A 27,523-nucleotide genomic window follows, 5' to 3' on the forward strand; every position below is an offset into this window, starting at 1 on the left:
TATAAGAATAAAACCAGGTTTTTGTTGACAAAAAGGGCATAAAACATTTAAAAAAAAATAATCTAACATTACGTCATTGATAAAGCTGAAGTTGATCTATAAGTATTTAAGAGTTGAAAGTAAAAATAATATTAATACATGAATTATTTGAAATACTTTAAAGACTGAGACCCTTTTGGGGTCCATGGGACTTTTAACGCTCACCAAAACTGAATTGGTTGGAAGATGAAAAGTACCTAAATGGCCCCTGAATGTTTTCATTTGTCAGTGTGGAAAAAGTTTGGACACCCCTGCTGTCGATGAAAAATAGCAACACTCTTATTTTTACAGTAAAATTCTGGCGACTGAGTTTTTTTTTACAGTGCATTTCAGTCAAATTCTGTCGACTGAGCCGTCAGTATTTTAGCGTAAAAAACGACAGATTTTTCTTACAGTGTACTTCCTGGTCCATCGGGGGGGACATCCGGAAACAACCGCGGACAAAAACGTGGTTTAATATTAACTTTGTCAACGCTTCACCGAAGCGTTTCCGTTTTTTAACGCCGTCAGTCTATAAATCGTCACGCGTTGCTTGGTGGTAGACCACAACAGCGTATCCTCCCGTTCCAATTCACAAGTGGAATAAAAGCGCGACCGGAGTGTAGCGGCTCGACCTAATGCAGAATTGAAAGAACTAATGTACAAACCCCAAAAGCAGTGAAGTTGTCACGTTGTGTAAATGGTCAATAAAAACAGAATACAATGATTTGCAAATCCTTTTCAACTTATATTCAATTGAATAGACTGCAAAGACAAGATATTTAATGTTCGAACTGAGAAACTTTATTATTTTTTGCAAATATTAGCTCATTTGGAATTTCATGCCTGCAACATGTTTCAAAAAGGCTGGCACAAGTGGCAAAAAGACTGAGAAAGTTAAGGAATGCTCATCAAACACTTATTTGGAACATCCCACAGGTGGAACAGGTGGGTGCCATGATTGGGTATAAAAGCAGCTTCCATGAAATGCTCAGTCATTCACAAACAAGGATGGGGCGAGGGTCACCACTTTGTCAACAAATGCCTGAGCAAATTGTTTAAGAACAACATTTCTCAACCAGCTATTGCAAGGAATTTAGGGATTTCACCGTCTACGGTCTGTAATATCATCAAAAGGTTCAGAGAATCTGGAGAAATCACTGCACGTAAGCGGCAATGCCCGTGACCTTGGATCCCTCAGGCGGTACTGCATCGAAAACCGACATAAGTGTGTAAAGGATATCACCACATGGGCTCAGGAACACTTCATAAAACCACTGTCAGTAACTATAGTTGGTCGCTACATCTGTAAGTGCAAGTTAAGACTCTACTATGCAAAGCCGAAGCCATTTATCAACAACACCCAGAAACGCTTCGCTGGACCCGAGCTCTTCTAAGATAGACTGATACAAAGTGGAAAAGTGTTCTGTGGTCTGACAAGTCCACATTTCAAATTGTTTTTGGAAACTGTGGACGTCGTGTCCTCGCACCAAAAAAGAAAAGAACCATCCGGATTTTTCTAGGCGCAAAATTCAAAAGCAGGCATCTGTGATGGTATGGGGGTGTATTAGTGTCCAAGACATGGGTAACTTACACATCTGTGAAGGCGCCATTAATGCTGAAAGGTACATACAGGTTTTGGAGCAACATATGTTGCCATCCAAGCAACATTATCATGGACGCCCCTGCTTATTTCAGCAAGACAATGCTAAGCCACGTGTTACAACAGCGTGGCTTCATAGTAAAAGAGTGCGGGTACTAGACTGGCCTGCCTGTAGTCCAGACCTGTCTCCCATTGACAATCGATATGAAGCCTAAAATAGCAGAAGGGAGACTGTTGAACAACTTAAGCTGTACATCAAGCAAGAATGGGAAATAATTCCACTTAAAAATGTGTCTCCTCAGTTCCCAAACATTTACTGAGTGTTAAAAGGAAAGGCCATGTAACACAGTGGTGAAAATGCCCCTGTTGCTGCCATTAAATTCTAAATTAATGATTATTTGCACAAAAAAAAAAAAAAAGTTTCTCAGTGTGAACATGAAATATCTTGTCTTTGCAGTCTATTCAATTGAATATAAGTTGAAAAGGATTTGCAAATCATTGTATTCTGTTTTTATTTACCATTTACACAACGTGACAACTTCACTGCTTTTGGCTTTTGTAGTCATGTGATTAAAACGAAAGCGAAAGTTGTGACTCGTGTTCTGACCAATCACAAGCAAAACCATCGCTAGAAAGCCTGGAAGACAAAAACCGGTGAAAACTTCTTGACGGCGGTCCTAAAGTCGCACTACGACGAATACCCCCGGCTCCGGAGTTGGAACCTCAGTCTGCCAGTCGTCCCAATGGGTTCCCTCCGGAACATTCAAGACAAAGACGATTGTCACGGTAACGACAAGCCCATTGGAACCGAGGTCAAGAAAAAGACGCTACGCTAGGTCGATAATAATAACAAAGAAAAACATAACCAATATGGAAGAAGGACTCACGTCACGTGGTAGTCAGCCCGGAAGACTCCGGAACATGTCGGCTTGTCTTTGAAATAACGCTTGGACGTCACGTCCATATGTGGGCTACCAGCGGAGGGGGGGGGGGGGGGGTTGTGGAATAACACATGAAACTACCAGGAAGTGCGAATGAAGCGCGCCCCGCTCTTCCGGGTTTAGTTTCTGGAAGGCGCTGATGTGGGACAAGGGAGCGTCAGACGTGCAAGGGAGCGCCGGTCAATGACATGAACTTTTAAAGCTGTGAAGACGAAACCATAAACGAACAAAATAGAAAATTAAAAGTTATATTCCGGAAATGACGCTTCATTCGGACTAATTGGGCGTTTGTTTGTAGTTCCAAATTGCTTCCTCTTCCCCTGCCAAGACCGGCGGGACGCGACAGCTGCCTTTAGATTATGTACACACACACACACACACGCACACACACACACACACACACACACATTCACTTTCACTTTCACTCAAGTTTTCCTTTTGTTTTTCCTAAAAAAAACCCGCCATCCGTCCTTCTCCCGCGTCGTCCGTCAGTGCGAGTTTGGAGCTGGGAGGAAAGGTCGTTCCGTGGAACAACAGTGCACAAAGATGGGAGGACGAGCCCTGGGCGGTGTCACCTCGGTCCACAACAACCAGAGACCGGTCCATCAGCTGACCCTTTCGCTGACGGCAGTCCGAGAATCCACCGTCTCCTCCCGGCTCGGACAGGGAACGGCGGATTGGGGGACAATGTCTCCTCCTGGGGGGTCGGCCCGCACGGAGCTGGGAGGCCTGCCGGTGCTGTTTGAGCCCTCGGAGACGAGTCCTGGTTCAGCTCTTCTCTCCGTCCTGGGGCCCCCTTCCGCCCTGCGAGCGAGGGCCGCAGTGCTTAGGTCTTGAGGCTGCTCGATCTGCTGAACCGGCAACACCGGGCGGGGTCTACCGGCCGCGCTGATGGACGGTCGCTGCGGCGGGTGGGGCCTGGGGGGCTGTGGCTGGGCGTGCTGAAAGTGTGGTCGGACCTGCGGGGGCCTGGACTGGTAGTGGAGTTGGTATTGCGAAGGAGGTCTCATCGTGGTCTGTGGGGGGGTCCTGTACAGGGACTGCTGCTGAAAGTGGGCTTGGGCTGCATTGGGGGCACTGGTCTGAGGACGGGGCTGAGTCTGAAAGCGGGGTCCGGGTTGAGGCGGGAGCGTCACGGCGGTTTGCGGCCGTAGATTCCTGGTCTGGAGAGGAGGGGCCTGCGAGACGGCCGGGGGGGGCTTTGGAAGGTGTGACGGGGGAGGACCGTGCCGGGCTGGAAGCTGAGGTCTGTGCTGAACCGAAGGCGGCGGTTTCTGGGGGTGCGGCTGAGTCGGCAAGACTCGGGGCTGGGAATGACCTGGAGACTGCTGGGTTTGGAGGGGACACGGCGGGGCTGGGGGCGGCGGATGGGATTGTGGGGGCGGCTTGGGGGCTTGCTGCGTGTCGGTTTTCGGTCTGGATTGGTCGGAGTGTCCAGATGTGGGATGAGGATGATCCTCAGAGGAGGTCTGTTGGTGGCGATGATGGTGATGATGGTGATGATGGCGGTGGTGATGGTGATGATGGTGGTGTTTCTGAGGCGAGTGCTCCTTCCTCTTTTGGCTTTTGGAGGGACTCCTTCCATCTCCTCCTCCCTTTTCTTCGGCGTCCTCGCTCCCTTCCTCCTCGCCACTTCCTGCCGCCGCGCTCTTCTCCTTGTGCTTCCTCTCTTTGTGCGCCTTGTGTCCATGCGGGGAACTTTCCTGGGAAGCGGACGTCTGCTTCTGGGTTTGAGACTGGCTCTGCTCCGATGAGGACGAAGAGGAAGGGTGGGAGGTCTGCGTCGCTTCCCTGGGAACGCCCTCCGTCCTTCCTGGCTCCGAGGTGCTCGCCGCCGGGGTCGGAACGCTCTCCCGCTCCTCCACGGTCTCTCTCGCTTTGCGTTTTTTGATGGGGAGAGCCGTTTCCTGGACGACGGACTCCTTGGTGGCTCTGCGCTTGGCCTCGGCGGCTATGATGGCGGCAGCGGCGTAGCCCCCCGCTGTTGGCATCGCCGAGGTGGACGCTGCCGAGGAAGACGCCACGGCGACCGTCGACGCCGCTGAAGCCGAGGCTGGTTTCCTGCCTCGTTTCTTGGGCGCCGTCTGCGGAGGGGCGGGGAGATCCTGGTCTGACTTCCTCTTCCTGCCTGGGCGGGACTTGATTGACGGCAGCGTAGGAGGAGACACCTGGAAGGCAGTGATAAGTAACAGCATCTATTTGTGTCTTGAAGTTTTTACCAAAGCTTTTTTTGAACATTACTGAACTTTTCACATTTGAATTTTTCAAATGATGCTGACAGTTTTTTGCACTGATTCTGAAACTGGAATTTTAAACACACAAATTTGGGTCACTTTTTAATCAGTGAAACATAATTTAATATAAAAAAAAAATTCAGTTACATAAATTCAGAGTCGAAAAAAAGCTTCTTTTTTTTTAAAAAAAGACACAAATTAACTTTTGTAGTATTGAAGCAACAAATATTTCTGCGCTGAATTTTTGGGGGCAGAATTTTTTTTTACACTGATTTTGCTTACAAGTTTTTATTCAATGAAACTGTCCGCATAATTTAATTAAATGTAATTCACAAAATCCAAGCGCAATAAAATTTAGTTACATAAATTTAGTGACCTTCGTAGTTTGAAGCAACGAATCTATTGCGCCAAAAAAAATTTACACAGAATTTGTACACACTAAATTTGAACAAATGGAATTTTCAAACACACACATTTTGCTCACAAATTTTGTATTCAATAAAATGGTCAGGTTAATATTATGTAAAAAAAAATTCAGTTCACAAAAATCAGGAGCAAAACATCAAGTGTCAAAAAAAGAGCTTTCATAATAAAGACACAAACTAACCTCCGTAGTTTTGAAGCAACAAATATTTCTACGCTGAATTTTTGGGGGCAGAATTTTTTTTTTACACTGATTTTGCTCACAAGTTTTTATTCAATGAAACTGTCCGCATAATTTAATGACAAAAAATGTAATTCACAAAATCCAAGCGCAAAAAATTTAGTTACATAAATTTAGTGACCTTCGTAGTTTGAAGCAACGAATATCCATCCATCCATCCATTTTCTACCGCTTATTCCCTTCGGAGTCGCGGGGGGGCTGGAGCCTATCTCAGCTACAATTGTATATTTGCGGCAAAAAAAATTTACACAGAATTTTTACACACTAAATTTGAACAAACTGAATTTTCAAACACACATATTTTGCTCACAAATTTTTTATTCAATAAAATGGTCAGGTTAATTTCATGTAAAAAAAATTTCAGTTCACAAAAATCAGGAGCAAAACATCGAGTGTCAAAAAAAGAGCTTTCATAATAAAGACACAAACTAACCTCCGTAGTTTTGAAGCAACAAATATTTCTACGCTGAATTTTTGGGGGCAGAATTTTTTTTTTACACTGATTTTGCTCACAAGTTTTTATTCAATGAAACTGTCCGCATAATTTAATGACAAAAAATGTAATTCACAAAATCCAAGCGCAAAAAATTTTGTTACATAAATTTAGTGACCTTCGTAGTTTGAAGCAACGAATATATTTGCGGCAAAAAAAATTTACACAGAATTTTTACACACTAAATTTGAACAAACGGAATTTTCAAACACACACATTTTGCTCACAAATTTTTTATTCAATAAAATGGTCAGGTTAATTTCATGTAAAAAAAAATCAGTTCACAAAATTCAGGAGCAAAACGTCGAGTGTCAAAAAAAGAGCTTTCATAATAAAGACACAAACTAACCTCCGTAGTTTTGAAGCAACAAATATTTCTACGCTGAATTTTTGGGGGCAGAATTTTTTTTTTACACTGATTTTGCTCACAAGTTTTTATTCAATGAAACTGTCCGCATAATTTAATGACAAAAAATGTAATTCACAAAATCCAAGCGCAAAAAATGTAGTTGCATAAATTTAGTGACCTTCGTAGTTTGAAGCAACGAATATATTTGCGGCAAAAAAAATTTACACAGAATTTTTACACACTAAATTTGAACAAACGGAATTTTCAAACACACACATTTTGCTCACAAATTTTTTATTCAATAAAATGGTCAGGTTAATTTCATGTAAAAAAAAATCAGTTCACAAATTTCAGGAGCAAAACATCGAGTGTCAAAAAAAAAGCTTTCATAATAAAGACACAAACTAACCTCCGTAGTTTTGAAGCAACAAATATTTCTGCACTGAATTTAATTTTTTTTATGGTGATTTTTTTTTTTAATGCTGAATTTTATAACACTATTTTGACAAACTGGAATTTTAAACACACATTTTGCGGACTGATTTTTATTCAATTAAATTATCATCATAATTCGATGTAAAAAATTTAAATTCACAAAATTCAAAAGCAAAAAATTCAGCTAAATAAATCAGTGACCTTTTCAAGCAACAAATAATTCTGCACTGAATTTTTCACCCTGAATTTTTAAAACACTATTTTAACAAACTTAATTCTAAATACACAAATTTTGCTAACAATTTTTTATTCAATGAAACTGTCAGCATAATTTGATGAGAAAAACTTAAATTCACAAAATCCAAACGCCAAAAAATTCAGTTACATAAATGTTGTTTCAGAAAATATCTTTCGTAATAAAAACACAAATTAACCTTCATAGTTTTTAAGTAACGAATATTTCTGTGCTAAATCTTTTTACACAAATTTTTTATATGCCAGATTTTTTTACACTGATTTTTAACAAACTGAATTTTTAAACACAAATTTTGCTCACCAATTTTTATTCACGACCCCAAAAGGGACAAGCGGTAGAAAATAGATGGATGGATACATTGTCAGCTTAATTTTATGTCAAAAAAATTAATTCACAAAATCCTAACGCAAAAAATTCATTTACATAAAGTCAGTGTGCAAAGAAGATTTTGTAATAAAGACACAAATTAACCTTTGTAGTTTTGAAGCAACAAATATTTCTGCGCTAAATTTTTTTGCACCAAATTTTTCTGCGCTAACTTTTTTTTTTACGCAAAATTTTTTATACTGAATTTTTTACACTGATTTTAACAAATTTAAATTTTAAACACACACATTTGGCTCACTTTTTATACAATGAAACATAATTTGATGTAAAAAAATAAATAAAACGCTAAAAATTCATTTACATAAAATCCATTCCCTTTTTCACCCCCTGGGAGGTGAGGGGAGCAGTGAGCAGCAGCGGTGGCTGCGCCCGGGAATAATTTTTGGTGATTTAACCCCCAATTCCAACCCTTGATGCTGAGTGCCAAGCAGGGAGGCAATGGGTCCCATTTTTATAGTCTTTGGTATGACTCGGCCGGGGTTTGAACTCACAACCTACCGATCTCAGGGCGGACACTCCAACCACAAATTAAATTATTTTTTTATGCTGACATTTTTACACTCTGAATTTTAAAAAAAATTTACAAACTACATTTTTAAACACACACATTTTGCTCACAGATTTTTATTCAATTTATAATCGGCTTAATTTGATACGAAATTCAAGCGCAAAAAATTCAGCTAAATACATTTGGTGACCTTTGTAGTTTTGAAGCAACAAATATTTCTGCACTGAATTTTTTTACACTGAATTTTTCACTCTGAATTTTTTTTAGCTGAATTTTGACAAATTAATTTTTAAACACACACATTTTACTATAAAATCTGCATTAAAAATGATTTAATGAAATTGTCAGCTTATTTTGATTCAAAATTCAAATGCTAAAAAATTCAGCTGAATACATTTAGTGACCTTCGTTGTTTTGAAGCAACAAATATTTCTGCACTGAAATTTTCTACGATAAATTCAATGAATTTGTCAGCTTAATTTAATGTAAAAAAATCAAGTTCGCAAAATTCAAAGGTGAAAAATTTGGTTACACAAATTACATCTCAAAAAAAGCTTTGGAAATAAAGACACAAACTAACCTTCGCAATTTTGAAGAAACAAATATTTCTGCACCAAACTTTTTCCGCGCAATTTTTTTTGCCAACAAATTTTCATTCGTTGAATTTTTTTATGCTGAAATTTTTACACTCTGAATTAAAAAAAAATATTTTGACAAACTTCATTTAAAAACACACACATTTTTGCTCACTGATTTTTATTTAATTAAATGATCGGCTTAATTTGATACGAAATTCAAGCGCAAAAAATTCAGCTAAATACATTTGGTGACCTTTGTAGTTTTGAAGCAACAAATATTTCTGCACTGAATTTTTTTACACTGAATTTTTCACTCTGAATTTTTTTTAGCTGAATTTTGACAAATTAATTTTTAAACACACACATTTTACTATAAAATCTGCATTAAAAATGATTTAATGAAATTGACAGCTTAATTTGATTCAAAATTCAAATGCTAAAAAATTCAGCTAAATACATTTAGTGACCTTCGTTGTTTTGAAGCAACAAATATTTCTGCACTGAAATTTTCTACGATAAATTCAATGAATTTGTCAGCTTAATTTAATGTAAAAAAATCAAGTTCGCAAAATTCAAAGGTGAAAAATTTGGTTACACAAATTACGTCTCAAAAAAAGCTTTGGAAATAAAGACACAAACTAACCTTCGCAATTTTGAAGAAACAAATATTTCTGCACCAAACTTTTTCCGCGCAATTTTTTTTGCCAACAAATTTTCATTCGTTGAATTTTTTTATGCTGAAATTTTTACACTCTGAATTAAAAAAAAAATATTTTGACAAACTTCATTTAAAAACACACACATTTTTGCTCACTGATTTTTATTTAATTAAATGATCGGCTTAATTTGATACGAAATTCAAGCGCAAAAAATTCCGCTAAATACATTTAGTGACCTTTGTAGTTTTGAAGCAACAAATATTTGTGCACTGAATTTTTTTACACAGAATTTTTCACTCTGAATTTTTTTTAGCTGAATTTGAACAAACCTCATTTTTAAACACACACATTTTACGAAAAAAAAATCTGCATTAAAAAAATCATTTAATGAAATTGTCAGCTTAATTTGATTCAAAATTCAAACGCTAAAAAATTATGCTAAATACATTTAGTGACCTTTGTTGTTTTGAAGCAACAAATATTTCTGCACTGAAATTTTCTACGATAAATTCAATGAATTTGTCAGCTTAATTTAATGTAAAAAAATTAAGTTTGCAAAATTCAAAGGCGAAAAATTTGGTTACCGGTACATAAATTCTGTCTCAAAAAAAGCTTTGAAAATAAAGACACAAACTAACCTTCGCAATTTTGAAAAAACAAATAGTTCTTCCCTAAACTTTTTCCGCCCAATTTTTTTTGCCAACAAATTTTCATTCGTTGAATTTTTTTATGCTGACATTTTTACACTCTGAATTAAAAAAACATTTTTTTGACAAACTGGATTTTCAAACACACACATTTTGCTCACTGATTTTTATTTAACTAAATGATCGGCTTAATTTGATACGAAATTCAAGCGCAAAAAATTCAGCTAAATACATTGGGTGACCTTTGTAGTTTTGAAGCAACAAATATTTCTGAACTGAATTTTTTTACACAGCATTTTTCACTCTGAATTTTTTTTAGCTGAATTTGAACAAACCTCATTTTTAAACACACATATTTTACGAAAAAGATCAGCATTAAAAAAATTATTTAATGAAATTGTCAGCTTAATTTGATTCAAAATTCAAATGCTAAAAAATTCTGCTAAATACATTTAGTGACCTTTGTTGTTTTGAAGCAACAGTTATTTCTGCACTGAAATTTTCTGCGATAAATTCAATGAATTTGTCAGCTTAATTTAATGTAAAAAAATTAAGTTCGCAAAATTCAAAGGCGAAAAATTTGGTTACATAAATTCTGTCTCAAAAAAAGCTTTGAAAATAAAGACACAAACTAACCTTCGCAATTTTGAAGAAACAAATACAGGTATTTCTTCCCTAAACTTTTTCCACCTAATTTTTTTTGCCAACAAATTTTCATTTGTTGAATTTTTTATGCTGACATTTTTACACTCTGAATTAAAAAAACTTTTTTTTTGACAAACTGGATTTTCAAACACACACATTTTGCTCACTGATTTGTATTCAATTAAATGATCGGCTTAATTTGATACGAAATTCAAGTGCAAACAATTCAGCTAAATACATTTGGTGACCTTTGCAGTTTTGAAGCCACAAATATTTCTGCACTGAATTTTTTTACACTGAATTGATCACTCTGAATTTTTTTAGCTGAATTTTAACAAACTTAATTTTTAAACACACAGATTTTACGAAAAAAATCTGCATTAAAAAAATTATTGAATGAAATTGTCAGCTTAATTTGATTCAAAATTCACGGCAATATTTGCACTGGATTTTTCTGCGCAAAAATTTTTCACACTGATTTTTTTTTTCCCTGAATTTGAACAAACTACATTTTTAAACAAAAATTTTACGAAAACATCGGCATTCAAAAAAATGATTTAATGAAATTGTCAGCATAATTTGATGAGAAAAAAATGTATTCACAAAATCGAAATGCAAAAGATTGTTGAAAAACGAGGCAAATGATGATACCTTTGATGTTGTGGGCGTGGTCCCGCTGCTGGACTCCGCCTTGCCGTAGGGCATCTTGACCAAGAGTTTCCCTGGAGATTTCTCCACCACGCGCTTCATGGCCACGCCCTCTGTGGCCTGCCGCATCTTCCCGCTGCCTAAACACAGAGCACCGAACACGTCAGCCAAGTCGCCGCGTCGCCGTGGTTACACAGCGCTCACCTTTCGGCCTGCCACGGCCTCGGCCGGACGGTTTGGCCGCCTTTGGCGCCTTGGGGGGCTTCTTCTCGCGGCGGGACGGGCTTCCGCGTCCGGTCACGGTGAAGTCAAAGTCGTTGGGGTCGGTGGTGGTGTCGCCGACCTTCTGGAAGTAGGCCATGAGCTCCACCTTGGAGCGGAACGCCTTTCCCTCCGAGCTTGAGCACAGCGAGAGCGGGTCATGGCTCGTGCGCGCGAGGACAAACGACAGAAGCGCATCTTACTTGATCAGGTAGACGTCAAACTTCCCCGCCGAGCGTCCGGACTTCCTCTGCTTGAGCTTACGGGTCCAGCCTGCGGGCAGCGAGGGGTCGTCGTACAGCGGTCCACGGTCTCGGATGATGGAGCGCCGCTGCCTGGGAGACCCTGCGGGCTCCGCCTCGGGCTGCGTCCCCGCCCCCTGCGAGGGCCCCGCCACGGGCTCTGATGCCTGCCAGGGAGGCAAGGACATGAAACAAGGCGACGGTATTAGGACCCTCCCCTTTTAGGAGGGAAGATCCTTTAGTTCTCACTAGGGTTGTCCCGATACCAATATTTTAGTACCGGCACCAAAATGTATTTTGATACTTTTCGGTACTTTTCTAAATAAAGGGGACCACAAAAAAATTTCATTATTGGCTTTATTGTAACAAAAAATCTTAGGGTACATTAAACATATGTTTATTATTGTAATTTAGTCCTTAAATAAAATAGTGAACATACTAGACAACTTGTCTTTTCGTAGTAAGTAAACAAACAAAGACTGCTGACATATGCAGTAACATATTGTGTCATTTATCATTCTATTATTTTGTCTACCAGTACTTTATGAGGGACAAACTGTAAAAATTGATTATTAACCTAGTTTTTCGTTTACTATTAATATCTGCTTACTTTCTGTTTTAACATGTTCTATCTACACTTATGTTAAAATGTAATAATCACTTATTCTTCTCTTCTTTGATACTTTACATTAGTTTTGGATGATACCACACATCTAGGTATCGATCCGATACCAAGTAGTTACAGGATCAAACATTGGTCACATTCAGGGACGTATTTACTGAGTTTATAAATATAATATGATTTTTTTTTAAAAAGGAAAGATTTTGTGACGATAAAAAATATTGATGTAATCATAGTAGTATCGACTATTGTACTTGGTATCATTACAGTGCAGTGTTTCCTATAAACTGCCAAGATACCTGCGGCAGTGGGGGCGTTGCTATGGGCGTGGCTATGGGCGTGGTCACCGTGACATCATCGAGTAATTTGCATAATTTACTACAATGATTTGATTTTCTCTAAAAAGGCTCAAAAAATGTATGCTTACTAATTAATAATAACAGTTTTGTTTTAAACGTCCATCCATCCATCCATCCAATTTACAATATAATTACAACACTTTATGTACATATTTATATACAGATTTGAACAATAAGTTATTCACTGAAATCTATTTATTAATTGTGGTTCCTACAAAAAATATATCTTATAAAATATAAAAGCTAAAATGTCTCAAAGCTCTGCCCCTTTAATTAGTGCATACTAAATAATCTAACTTTAGCCTACTACTACAACCATATTATTTACCAGCAACATAAAGTGAAACAGAGGCAGAGGTGTCCTGCCACAGTCAGTAACAAATAAACAGAAAACAGTAGTGGTGGTAGATAGACACAGAGCTTCATCAAACATCTGATCCACTGAACAAAGAGCTCCAAAAATCTTGAACTTTAGACTGCCACCAGTTTTACTCCCTACACTTAACCATGTGTTTCCTGCTGCCTGCAGACTTTGCACCCTTTGTTATATACACATGTTGTGTTTCTAATATAAATACATTTAATAAAGTCAAATACAAATAAGGCAACAAGAGAAGTATCCTACACTTCTCTTTTGTAAAGTAAATCTGAACAGCCGATATGGGCATCTACATCAACTATATGATTTGCCTGAGAAGCTGGAGAGGACAAAAAAATTAAAAAAAAAAAAAAAAAAAAAATTTTTATTTTACATTTTTTTGGTTTTATTTGTGGCGGACGTAATTCTTTCGTGGCGAGCCGCCACAAATAAATGAATGTGTGGGAAACCCTGCAGTGGATGTCAGGTGTAGATCCACCCATGGCATTTGTTTACATTCAGGAGCGCTAGCTTTTGTTAGCGGTGACACCGGTCAGCTATTGTATCCTCCTACGGTGTGGAGTGAAGCATGTTTAGCTACTCCTCGTCCTGCAGTGATAATGATACTTGTAAGAAACGTACTTTATTTGTCCGCATGGAGGCTAGGATTAGTGATTTAGAAGTAGCTAAAACACTGCAGACTGCGGATGGATGGTAGCTGCTAGCTAGCTAGCCATGTCTTAAAGCACCTCTTCCTGAGGGCGTTTCAGTGTTATAACTTCACCTTTATCTTTACTTTTTGGACCAAAATGCGTCCATTCTCCCTTTTCTGTCTACACACTGCGTCTGCTTGTAAGTACTCTGTGATTGTGCGCTGCCTAACATGCTCCTCTGCTCGTAAAACCAGCAATGTCACAATGTGACGTCATGCCCGGGAACCGGTACTTTTCGAGTATAGTACCGTTTATGATTCATTAGTACCGTGATACTATACCAGTACCGGTATACCGTACTGCCCTAGTTCTCACGCTGTTGCACTGCCCGGACGGGTATCGAAACTGAAAGTGAACTTGACACGTTCTCCTCCTCGCTAACCTCCAGGGTGGTACTTCATGACACCATTAGCCGAGAGAAAACAATATGCTACGCTTTGCACCCTGCGGCTTACAAAACGGTGCGGCTAATTTATAGATTTTTCTTCGCTGACGGCCATAAAGCAAATCGTTTTTGTCAAACACACGCAAAGACGCTTAGACGGTGTGTTATTGTTTGTGCTGAGGCGCCGTCTTTTGGACGAGTTTGCTCACCGTGCATGTCTACGAGTGTTTCCTGCTGTTTAAAGCTCTGAGCCGGAAGTAGAAGTGCCGTTCTGTCTTCTTGCCGTATGGATTCTTTATTCATCACTCCGAGCAACGTTTGTGTTACAATATAGCTAAAACTATTCATACTTACTAAACTGTCCCACGTGTGATGTCTGTAGGAGTGTTTCCATGCATATTTGTACGTGCTATCGTAATGTTTCAGTTTCAGTTTATTTCCAACATGCATACGATACAATGTCGTGCATCACATATATCCGGTTGTTTCATTACAGCACGTCCGAAAAGGAGTAGGAAGAAGCTGAGCTTATTTAATCCTACCCTTTTTCATACCTTAGCAATTTTATCCCATTTCCCTGTTCTCTGTAACAGAACGGTGAATAAATAAAATAATAATAATAATAAATCATTTAAAAAAGGGTTCAAGATGATCATCATAATTCTTCTTCTGTGCACTTTGGGAACACTTGTAGTTTGAACAGTCTCTTAAACTGAATCATATTGGTGCTTTGTTTGATTTATTTGCTTAATTCATCCCATAATTTAATTGCCCATACGGATATACTAAAAGTTTTAAGTGTTCTACATGCACTTACAGAACTTTCCTCCAGAAGGTCTTATCTGTGTCCATGTGATGTCAGATGAAACAAAAATGGAGCTGTTTGGCCACAATACCCAGCAATATGTTTGGAGGAGAAAAGGTGAGGCCTTTAATCCCAGTAACACCATTCCTACCGTCAAGCATGGTGGTGGTAGTATTATGCTCTGTTGCCTGTTTTGCTGCCAATGGAAGTGGTGCTTTACAGAGAGTAAATGGGACAATGAAAAAGGAGGATTACCTCCAAATTCTTCAGGACAACCTAAAATCATCAGCCCGGAATTATGGTTTTAGTATGGCCTTCCCAAAGTCCTGACTTACACATGTGGACAATGCTAAAGAAACAAGTCCATGTCAGAAAACCAACAAATGTAGCTGAACTGCACCAATTTTGACAAGAGGAGTGGTCAAAAATTAAAGCAGAAGCTTGCCAGAAGCTTGTGGATGGCTACCAAAAGCGCCTTATTGCAGTGAAACTTGCCAAGGGACATGTAACCAAATTAGGGCTGCAACAACTAATCGATTAAATCGATTATATAAATAGTTGGCGATTAATTAAAACTGCTTCCACAGTGGAGTGTTTTAAGTCTCGTCTTAAGACCCACTTTTATTCTTTGGCTTTTAACACTACGTGAGTTGTGTGGTCTTCTGTCCTCTGTTGTCCTCTGTTTTTTATAAATTTTGATGTCTATTTTACTGTTTTAATTGGTTTTACCCTTTAAAATCGTTTTTAATCATATTTATTTCTTATATTGTTTTTGTATTGGTTTTCTATTCATTTATTCTTTGTTTTTATTCAGTCATTGGTGTAGCATAATATTGTTTTTAATATTGTTTTTAGTATTGTTTTTAACATGGCTGTGCAGCACTTTGGAAACATTCTTGTTGTGTAAATGTGCTATATAAATAAAGTGGATTGGATTGGATTGAATTTAGTCATTGATTCGTTGGATCTATGCTTTGCGCATGCGCAGAGGCAATAATTTTTGTATTTTTTAATTTATTTTTATTTGTAATTTTTATTTTTTATAATAAACCTTTATAAACTGCAACATGTACAAACAGCTGAGAAACAATAATCAAAATAAGTATGGTGCCAGTATGCTGGGTTTTTTTTCAATAAAATACTGGAAAGGATAAAAATGTAGTTTGTCTCTTTTATCCGATTATTAAACGAAGTAATAATCGACAGATTAATCGATTATCAAATTAATCGTTAGTTGCAGCCCTAAACCAAATATTAACATTTCTGTATGTATACATTTGACCCAGCAGATTTGGTCACATTTTCAGTAGACCCATAATAAATTCATAAAAGAACCAAACTTCATGAATGTTTTTTTGTGACCAACAAGTATGTGCTCCATCGCTCTATCACAATAAAAATAAGAGTTGTAGAAATGATTGGAAACTCAAGACAGCCATGACATTATGTTCTTTACAAGTGTATGTAAACTTTTGACCACGACTGTAAATAACCATTTAGAGAATATTTCTGTGTAAATAACTAATTTCACAAAGTATCTATCTGCGACTTATAGTCCGGTGTGACTAATATATGGATACATATTTTTTTATTCTAAAATATAGTGCGCCCTATAGTCTGGGAAATACGGTATGTGTGTTCAAGCAGAACGAAGGCCAATTCTAAGGCGTACTATTCTGCTTAAAAGGTGGAATACGTTCCTCTGACAATGGTGGGTGGAACCTTCACTCACTGAGTCGTGGGGCTCCTGGGAGGGAGGAGCCGGCTCAACATGGCGGCGTTCCTTGCGAGGCTTCTTGGTCTTGCTGTGGGACTGTTCTCGCTCTGGACGCTCCTCCTGGCCCTCCTCTCTGCGGAAGACACGCGACATCACTCGTTACGTCGCATTGAGCCAGATGGATCACACTTTGATTAATCGCGATTAATCGCAGTAGATCATTTGCACGCATAGCAGTGTTTCCCATAAACTGCCAAGATACCTGTGGTGGTGGGGGCGTGGCTATGGGCGTGGTCACCATGACATCATCAAGTAATTTGCATAATTTACTACAATGATATGATTTTCTCTAAAAAGGCTCAAAAAATGTATACTTACTAATTAATAATAACAGTTTTGTTTTCAACGTCCATCCATCGATCCATCCATTTTACAATATAATTACAACACTTTATGTACATATTTATATACAGATTTGAACAATAAGTTATTCACTGAAATATATTTATTAATTGTGGTTCTTACAAAAAATATATCTTATAAAATATAAAAGCTGAAATGTCTCTTAAAGCTCTGCCCTTTTAATTAATGCATACTAAATAATTTAACTTTAGCCTACTACTACAACCATATTATTTACCAGCAACATAAAGTGAAACAGAGGCAGAGGTGTACTGCCACAGTCAGTAACAAATAAACAGAAAACAGTAGTGGTCAAATACAAATAAGGCAACAAGAGAAGTATCCTACACTTCTCTTTTGTAAAGTAAATCTGAACAGCCTATATGGGCATCTACATCAACTATATGATTTGCCTGAGAAGCTGGACAGGACAAAAAAAAAATTAAAAAAACAACAACAACAAAAAATTATAATAATATATATATATATATATTTTTTTTTTTTTTTTTTTGGCGGACGTAATTCTTTTGCGGTGGGCCGCCACAAATAAATGAATGTGTGGGAAACACTGTATAGTTTAAATCACCTTATTAAAAAGACCCCAATGTTAAGTCAGTTTTATTTGTCAGAATGTTATCAATATTTTACTTGAACGCACGTCAGTAATTCACGATTAATTTAATTAGACAAAAGCTTCGGTTTCTATTAGAGATGTCCGAGAATATCGGACTGCCGATATTACCGGATGCTTTAAAATGTAATATCGGAAATTATTGGTATCGGTTCCAAACAGTAAAATTTATGACTTTTTAAAACGCCGCTGTGTACACGGACGTAGGGGGAAGTACGGAGTGCCAATAAACCTTAAAGGCGCTGCCCAGTCACATAATATCTACGGCTTTTCACACACACACAAGTGAATGCAACGCATACTTGGTCAACAGCCATACAGGTCACACTGAGGGTGGACGTATAAACAACATTAACACTGTTACAAATATGCACCACACTGTGAACCCACACCAAACAAGAATGACAAACATTTCGGGAGAACATCCACACCGTAACACAACATAAACACGCTACAATATACACTCCCCCATATATTACTTATTATGAATGTTACTACATGACATGTATACTTACATCATGTATTGTATATATTACATGTTATTATACATTTTACTACATTACATATATACTTACATCATGTATATAATACATGTTATTATGAATGTTACTACATGACATATACTTACATCGTGTATATATTACATGTTATTATGAATGTTACTACATTACATATATACTTACAGCATGATGAAAATATGCAAATATTACATGTTATTATGAATGTTACTTCATGACATATACTTACATCATGTATATATTACATGTTATTATGCATGTTAGTACATTACAAATATACTTACATCATGTATATATTACATGTTATTATGAATGTTACTACATTACATATAAACTTACAGCATGATGAAAATATGTAAATATTACATATTATGAATGTTACTACATTACATATATACTTACAGAATGATGAAAATATGTAAATATCACATGTTATAATGAATGTGCCTGTAACTACATGACATATATACTTACATCATGTATATAAAATGTTGATGGAGGTCTTCGGATGTTCTTTAAAATACCTTGTAGGTGTGGAGTACAATTACTTCCAAAATTCCGCAAACAAAATTGTTTTACTCACGTCCAACGATTCGCACGTAAAATAACAATTGTCTTGAATTAAAAGATACTTTTTTTCTGCGAGGAAAATAACGATTCGCAAGTATAAAAACAATTTTCTTCAAATTAAAACTTTTGGCAGTAATATTCCAACCTGTGGAGTGAAATCACTGCCAAAACTCCATAACACAAAAATGTTTTTACTCACGCCCAACGATTCGCTAGTGAAAAAAAAAAATGTTTATGCACACTAAAAAACGATTCACAAGTATAATAATCGAAAGAATTGCTTTTTTACTTGCAGAAAATATTTTTTTACTTGCGAATTGTTAAGCGTGAGTGAAAACATTTTGTGTGTTTGTGGAGTTTTGGCAGTGATTTCACTCCATAGGGTGGAATATTGTTTTAACTTGAAGAATTTTATACTTGCTAATTGTTATTTTCACTTGGGGAAAATTGGTTTTATACTTGCTAATTGTTTTCATACTCACGAAATGTTGTTTACACTTGCAGAAAATTGTTTATACACTTGCAAATAGTTTTTTACTTGCAGAAAATGTTTTTTTACTTGCGAATTGTTGAGCGTGAGTGAAAACTTTTTTGTGTGTTTGTGGAGTTTTGGCAGTGATGTCACTCCACAGGGTGGAATGTTGTTTTAACTTGAAGACAATTGCTTTTATACTTGCTAATAATTTTTTTAGTTGGAGAAAATAGTTTTTATACTTGCTAATCGTTTTTTTTACTTGGAGAAAATTGTTTTTATATTTGCTAATCGTTTTTTTTACTTGGGGAAAATTGTTTTTATATTTGTTAATTGTTATTTTTACTTGGGGAAAATTGTTTGTATACATGCTAATCGTTTTTTTTACTTGGGGAAAATTGGTTTTATGCTTGCTAATTGTTTTCATACTCGCGAAATCTTTTTACACTTGCAGAAAATTGTTTATACACTTGCAAATAGTTTTTTACTTGCAGAAAATAGTTTTTTACTTGCGAATTGTTGAGCGTGAGTGAAAACTTTTTAGTGTGTTTGCGGAGTTTTGGCAGTGATTTCACTCCACAGGGTGGAATATTGTTTTAACTTGAAGACAATTGCTTTTATACTTGCTAATAATTTTTTTAGTTGGAGAAAATAGTTTTTATACTTGCTAATCGTTTTTTTTACTTGGAGAAAATTGTTTTTATACTTGCTAATCGTTTTTTTTACTTGGGGAAAATTGTTTTTATATTTGTTAATTGTTATTTTTACTTGAGGAAAATTGTTTGTATACATGCTAATCGTTTTTTTTACTTGGGGAAAATTGGTTTTATGCTTGCTAATTGTTTTCATACTCGCGAAATGTTTTTACACTTGCAGAAAATTGTTTATACACTTGCAAATAGTTTTTTACTTGCAGAAAATAGTTTTTTTACTTGCGAATTGTTGAGCGTGAGTAAAAACATTTTTGTGTGTTTGTGGAGTTTTGGCAGTGATTTCACTCCACAGGGTGAAATATTGTTTTAACTTGAAGAAAATTGGTTTTATACCTGCTAATCGCTTTTTTTTACTTGGAGAAAATTGTTTTTATACTTGCTAAATGTTTTTACACTTACAGAAAATTGTTTATACACTTGCAAATATTTTTTTACCTAAGGATACTTGTTTGAATCAAGTACTTGCGAATCTTATTTTTACATCGCAAAAATCGTTTTACTAAAATTTGTGTGTGCTTGTGGAGTTTTGCTAGTAATTTCCCTCCATAGAATAAAGTGATCCCCATAGGCTCCATTGTTAGCTGACTTTTGCAAGCGTTTATTTACTAATTAGAATGCGTAGAAAAAGAACAGCATGTGTTCTTGTCTTACATTAGGATTGTGAATGATAGGCGAACTTCCAAAAAAGCTCAGTTCCCCTTTAAGTGTCATGCAGGTGTAAGTCGATGCTGAATATACAGTCGTGGTCAAAATTTTACATACACTTGTAACGGACATAATGTCATGGCTGTCATGGCTGTCTTGAGTTTCCGATAATTTCTACAACTCTTTTTTTTTTTGTGATAGAGTTGTTGGAGCACAAACTTGTTGGTCACAAAAAACATTCATGGAGTTTAGTTCTTTTATTAAATTATTATGGGTCTACTGAAAATGTGACCAAATCTGCTGGGTCAAAAGTATACATACAGCAATGTTAATATTTGGTTACATGTCCCTTGGCAAGTTTCACTGCAATAAGGCACTTTTGGTAGCCATCCACAAGCTTCTGCTTGAATTTTTGACCACTCCTCTTGACAAAATTGGTGCAGTTCAGCTACATTTGTTGGTTTTCTGACATGGACTTCTTTCTTCAGCATTGTCCACATGTCCTGGGATTAAAGGCCTCACCTTTTCTCCTCCAAACATATTGCTGGGTATTGTGGCCAAACAGCTCCATTTTTGTTTCATCTGACCACAGAACTTTCCTCCAGAAGGTCTTATCTTTGTCCATGTGATGTCAGATGAGACAAAAATGGAGCTGTTTGGCCACAATACCCAGCAATATGTTTGGAGGAGAAAAGGTGAGGCCTTTAATCCCAGGAACACCATGTCTACCGTCAAGCATGGTGGTGGTGGTGGTAGTATTATGCTCTGGGCCTGTTTGCTGCCAATGGAAGTGGTACTCTACAGAGAGTAAATGGGACAATGAAAAAGGAGGATTACCTCCAAATTCTTCAGGACAACCTAAAATCATCAACCCGGAGGTTGGGTCTTGGGCACAGTTGGGTGTTCCAACAGGACAATGACCCCAAACACACGTCAAAAGTGGTAAAGGAAGGCCTAAATCAGGCTAGAATCAAGGTTTTAGAATGGCCTTCCCAAATTCCTGACTTAAACGTGTGGACAATGCTGAAGAAACAAGTCCATGTCAGAAAACCAACACATTTAGCTGAACTGCACCAATTTTGACAAGAGGAGTGGTCAAAAATTCAACCAGAAGATTGTGGATGGCTACCAAAAGCGCCTTATTGCAGTGAAACTTGCCAAGGGACATGTAACCAAATATTAACATTGCTATATGTATACTTTAGACCAGGGGTCCCCAAACTTTTTGACTCGGGGGCCCATTGGGTTAAAAAAATTTGGACGGGGGCCGGGCTGTGTATATATATATATATATATATATATATATATATATATATATATATATATCGATACTTTTCGGTACTTAAAGGGGACCACAAAAAATGGCATTATTGGCTTTATTTTAGCAAAAAATCTTACAGTACATTAAATATGTTTCTTATTGCAAGTTTGTCCTTAAATAACATACATAAGTGAACATACAAGACAACTTGTCTTTCATTAGTAAGTAAGCAAATTAGTCTGCTGACATATGCAGTAACATATTGTCATTTTCCATTCTATTATTTTGTCCAAATTATTAAGGACAAGTGGTAGAAAATGAATTATTGATCTACTTGTTCATTTACTGTAAATATCTGCTTACTTTCTCTTTTAACATGTTCTATCTACACTTCTGTTAAAACGTAATAATCACTTATTCTTCTGTTGTTTGATACTTTACATTAGTTTTGGATGATACCAAAAATTTGGGTATCAATCCGATACCAAGTAGTTACAGGATCATACATTGGTCATATTCAAAGTCCTCATGTGTGGGGGCGGACCGGTACTTTTCAGAGGCGGTATAGTACCGATACTGATTTATTAGTATTGCGGTACTATACTAATACCGGTATACCGAACGCGATGATGTCATGTTATCGATGGGAAAATGCATTTTTAGACAATATGATTTGCCTGAGTGGCCAGGAGACACAGAGAGTAACAAGCGGTTGAAAATGGATTAGAAAGGACAGATAAAAAAATGAAAACAATTTTTTTTAAATTTTTTTTTTTTTACTTGGGACTTCCCGCTTGCCGGATTTTGGACACTGACGGGCCGGATCTGGCCGTAGTTTGGGGACCCCTGCTCCAGACCCAGCAGATTTTGTCACATTTTCAGTAGACCCATAATAAATTCATAAAAGAACCAAACATCATGAATGTTTTTTGTGACCAACAAGTATGTGCTCCAATCACTCTATCACAACAAAATAAGAGTTGTAGAAATGATTGGAAACTCAAGACAGCCATGACATTATGTTCTTTACAAGTGTATGTAAACTTTTGACCACGACTGTATGTACAAACCCCGTTTCCATATGAGTTGGGAAATTGTGTTAGATGTAAATATAAACGGAATACAATGATTGCAAATCCTTTTCAACCCATATTCAGTTGAATGCACTACAAAGACAAGATATTTGATGTTCAAACTCATAAACTTTATTTTTTTTTTGCAAATAATAATTAACTTAGAATTTCATGGCTGCAACACGTGCCAAAGTAGTTGGGAAAGGGCATGTTCACCACTGTGTTACATGGCCTTTCCTTTTAACAACACTCAGTAAACGTTTGGGAACTGAGGAGACACATTTTTGAAGCTTCTCAGGTGGAATTCTTTCCCATTCTTGCTTGATGTACAGCTTAAGTTGTTCAACAGTCCGGGGGTCTCCGTTGGGGTATTTTAGGCTTCATAATGCACCACACATTTTCAATGGGAGACAGGTCTGGACTACAGGCAGGCCAGTCTAGTACCCACACTCTTTTACTATGAAGCCATGTTGATGTAACACGTGACTTGGCATTGTCTTGCTGAAATAAGCAGGGGCGTCCATGGTAACGTTGCTTGGATGGCAACATATGTTGCTCCAAAACCTGTATGTACCTTTCAGCATTAATGGCGCCTTCACAGATGTGTAAGTTACCCATGTCTTGGGCACTAATACACCCCCATACTATCACAGATGCTGGCTTTTCAACTTTGCGCCTATAACAATACGGATGGTTCTTTTCCTCTTTGGTCCGGAGGACACGACGTCCACAGTTTCCAAAAACAATTTGAAATGTGGACTCGTCAGACCACAGAACACTTTTCCACTTTGTATCAGTCCATCTTAGATGAGCTCAGGCCCAGCGAAGCCGACTGCGTTTCTGGGTGTTGTTGATTAACGGTTTTTGCCTTGCATAGGAGAGTTTTAACTTGCACTTACAGATGTAGCAACCAACTGTAGTTACTGACAGTGGGTTACTGAAGTGTTCCTGAGCCCATGTGGTGATATCCTTTACACACTGATGTCGCTTGTTGATGCAGTACAGCCTGAGGGATCGAAGGTCACGGGCTTAGCTGCTTACGTGCAGTGATTTCTCCAGATTCTCTGAACCCTTTGATGATATTACGGAGCGTAGATGGTGAAATCCCTAAATTCCTTGCAATAGCTGGTTGAGAAAGGTTTTTTTTAAACTGTTCAACAATTTGCTCACGCATTTGTTGACAAAGTGGTGACCCTCGCCCCATCCTTGTTTGTGAATGACTGAGCATTTCATGGAATCTACTTTTATACCCAATCATGGCACCCACCTGTTCCCAATTTGCCTGTTCACCTGTGGGATGTTCCAAATAAGTGTGTGATGAGCATTCCTCAACTTTATCAGTATTTATTGCCACCTTTCCCAACTTCTTTGTCACGTGTTGCTGGCATCAAATTCTAAAGTTAATGATTATTTGCACAAAAAAAAGTTTATCAGTTTGAACATCAAATATGTTGTCTTTGTAGCATATTCAACTGAATATGGATTGAAAATGATTTGCAAATCATTGTATTCCGTTTATATTTACATCTAACACAATTCCCCAACTCATATGGAAACGAGTTTTACATGTGATTTATTTATTTTTTAGTTCTTTATTCTATATTTGGGTTACTGCAGGGATTCGAACCCTGTAACTTCTGGTTTTGAGAAAGGCTGCTGCAGCCACAAGAACAGGAAGTGCTGGGGAGGACATGTCACTAACTGTTGGCAGCTAAAAAAGGTAATCAATGGGCTGTCCATTTATTATAAACAACACACAATGCCTGCTCAGCAGCACCTGGGCGGAGGATGCTGACCACGCAACGGGAAGTAAACAAGTCGATAATAAGTGCAGCAAAACAACAAAAATGAGCATGAAAACACTCAAGTGTTTGCTATACGACTAGCTCACAGTTGCTAGCCACCTGCGTGCTAACGCTGCCGTGTCCCCGCGGATGAAGCCTGGCGGGCGGGCAACAGCCGCGCCGAGCCCCCCGGCCGACGTCCGGCGGGCGCCAGAGGACGCCAGCGTAGCTCGGCGAAGAAGCGGGATGCGAGCGACGTACGAGCGGCTAAAAGTCGGGGCTGAGCTGGAAGTTGGTGACGTATTCCGACGGGAGTCCGCTCCCACCGAAAACAGGCCGGTGGAAAAATGAACGCACTTTGAGGGGAATTAAAAAGACGACAGAAAGATGGCGGAGGCGGCCAAGACGGTGACGCTTTTACAGAAGATGAAATATATATATATTTTTAAAATAGCTTACTTACATTCGCTCCTCCTCGCTCTCCACGGCAGCCATTTTTATTTAAATAAATAATTTTATATATAAAAAAATAAAAAAGCCTCCAAACATCTCTGCTGCACCCCGCCCCCTCCGAGTCCTTTTCCAACCACCGTCAGCGAGCAAAACAACGCGAGATCTGGAGAAAGACGCGCAGGCGTGATGAGATCTCGCGAGATTCAGGCATGGGGTCAGACTGGGACGACGAGGCTTGGTTGTCCTGTAATTACATTGATAACGTTATAAATGCAATAATACATTTTTATAGCGTCTTTTGTAATCAACATTTTTTAAAATCCAACACAGTATTTATCAGAATCGTTTTTTTCTAGTTTGAGGCACTTTTTAAATCGATTTCCTTTCTTTTCAAAGTTGTTTTGTCGTTTTTTACATGTTTGTGATATATTTCTGCTGATTCTAATCTATTCAACTTTATGAGAAACTCATTGACGAGGTCTTAAGACGATGTTGGAACAGAACATGCTTTACTGGACTCACACACGCCCGGAGTCCTAGAAAAGGTGAACAATATGTTCTGGTCCAAACAAGATGGAACTTTACGGTTAATTTCCCCTCGGGGATTAATAAAGTACTTCTGATTCTGATTAATTTCACAGGAACTCGTGACGACATTTGTGTCGACTTTTATTTTGGAAGACCGCCCACCGGAACAGTGATTCCATTCTACACTGGGCGTGGTTAATACGTCATATTTTGCTATCTAAAAGATAACAGTATTGCCGATGCCGATACTTTTTACTTGAAAGTTCTCAATATCAACATATGATTTTGTGATTTTGTCTTTAAATTGTTTCTTTTAATGTTAATTAGGATAAAACAAATATTTAAACACAATCATTAACTACATTGAATAAAATAAGCAAAACATACCTATGTTTTTTCGCTGTTTCCTGTAAAATGTCAATGAATAACATGAAATTTGACAGGAGGCGTATAGAATCCTGCTTCGGGCCCCAATTTAGCCGTGGTTGGCCCTACGGAGGTTCATTTGCGTCTTTATTACAAAAACACTTTTTTGTACACTGAATTTATTTAAATTATTGTTTTTAGTTTAAACTGTGTGAACTGAATTTTTTTTTAATATGAAATGATGCTGACAATTTCAGTGAATAAAAAAATGGGCGAGTAAAATTTGTGTTTAAAAATTCTGTTGATTAAAATAATTTTGTTTTGAAATGACGTGTGTAAAAAAAAAATCAGTTTAAAAAAACAATATAAGTATAATTCAGTGTCATATATTATTGTCATAATATTCCTGTCACGTGACTGCAAACTTGACGCCTCATTGGCTGCTTCTGAGGGCTTGGGTTTTTAAACACTCACTGAATTTAAAAACAATGTATTTTAACAAACACAATTTTTAAACACACTAATTTTGCTCACTCATTTTTTTTCAATCAAATTCTCAGCATAATGTGATGCACAAAAAAATTAATTCACAAAATTAAAATGTAAACAAATCACTGTCAAATCAAAAAAATAAAGAAATATCAAGCAGCTAAAATGCGCCAAACATGGATAAGTGTGTAGATAGTTTTGCATGTTCCCATTATGCTTTGTAATGGATTTAAATGGGTGGAGTTCTGAATGTTTCATGGTGCATGGACTTTTTTTATATCGTCCACAACGTTCAGTGAGCATGTTGTGTTATGTTTGACCATGTTTGCTGGCATTTTGTGTGTTTTTTTTTTCCTTGCACCATGACTAGGGAAGGTTTGTTTGCTTTGGGTCATGTAACTAAAGTAAGGAAATTATTGAAATTATAGGTCATTGACTTGAATTGTCCACTAGGTGGCGATATATGAGCAGCATCAAATTTGCCAGTCTAATAAAATGAATATGACCTCCCCATCGGTAAGACTTCCTTATTAAAGTCACAATGTTTCGCCAAAAAAATTTGAAAAATAAAATAGCTTTCGTAAAAATACACAAATTAACCCCCATAGCACTGTAAATGTTCCCCAAATTCTCCAAACAAAATATACTTACAGTATATAATATACCAACAATGCAAAATGTACAAATATGGACAGCAAAAAAAATGATTACCCTCATCATACTGGTATCGATCCAACACTGATACTACATTTGGTGCTGATATATATATATATATATATATATATATATATATATATATATATATATATATATATATATATATATATATATATATATATATATATATATATATATATATATATATATACTACCGTTCAAAAGTTTGGGGTCACCCAAACAATTTTGTGGAATAGCCTTCATTTCTAAGAACAAGAATAGACTGTCGAGTTTCAGATGAAAGTTCTCTTTTTCTGGCCATTTTGAGCGTTTAATTGACCCCACAAATGTGATGCTCCAGAAACTCAATCTGCTCAAAGGAAGGTCAGTTTTGTAGCTTCTGTAACGAGCTAAACTGTTTTCAGATGTGTGAA

The 27,523-nt window shown here is 37.3% G+C and overlaps 1 protein-coding gene across 1 annotated transcript; it reads right to left on the reverse strand.

Moving 5' to 3' along the window:
- Window positions 1-2,124: 2,124 nt before the first annotated feature.
- On the reverse strand, window positions 2,125-25,177 carry mecp2 (methyl CpG binding protein 2). Its single transcript, XM_062052633.1, has 6 exons — window positions 25,060-25,177; window positions 16,543-16,660; window positions 11,530-11,735; window positions 11,270-11,463; window positions 11,069-11,205; window positions 2,125-4,730 (listed from the first exon to the last, which is right to left on the reverse strand). The coding sequence occupies exons 1-6, from the start codon at window positions 25,089-25,091 to the stop codon at window positions 3,168-3,170; spliced, it is 2,250 nt and encodes a 749-aa protein (XP_061908617.1). The 5' UTR covers window positions 25,092-25,177; the 3' UTR covers window positions 2,125-3,167.
- Between the last annotated feature and the right edge of the window lie 2,346 nt (window positions 25,178-27,523).

The sequence above is a fragment of the Entelurus aequoreus genome, linkage group LG07, assembly GCF_033978785.1.
Source record: "Entelurus aequoreus isolate RoL-2023_Sb linkage group LG07, RoL_Eaeq_v1.1, whole genome shotgun sequence".
NCBI lineage: Eukaryota > Metazoa > Chordata > Actinopteri > Syngnathiformes > Syngnathidae > Entelurus > Entelurus aequoreus.

Excerpts from the sequence above, each read along its gene's own strand:
- mecp2 (XM_062052633.1), bottom strand. The coding sequence starts at position 25,091 with ATGGCTGCCGTGGAGAGCGAGGAGGAGCGAAT. Across the intron at positions 11,736-16,542 it reads CCCAGGAGCCCCACGACTCA|GCATCAGAGCCCGTGGCGGG; the intron begins GTGAGTGAAGGT and ends CCTCCCTGGCAG. Across the intron at positions 4,731-11,068 it reads CCACGCCCACAACATCAAAG|GTGTCTCCTCCTACGCTGCC; the intron begins GTATCATCATTT and ends ACTGCCTTCCAG.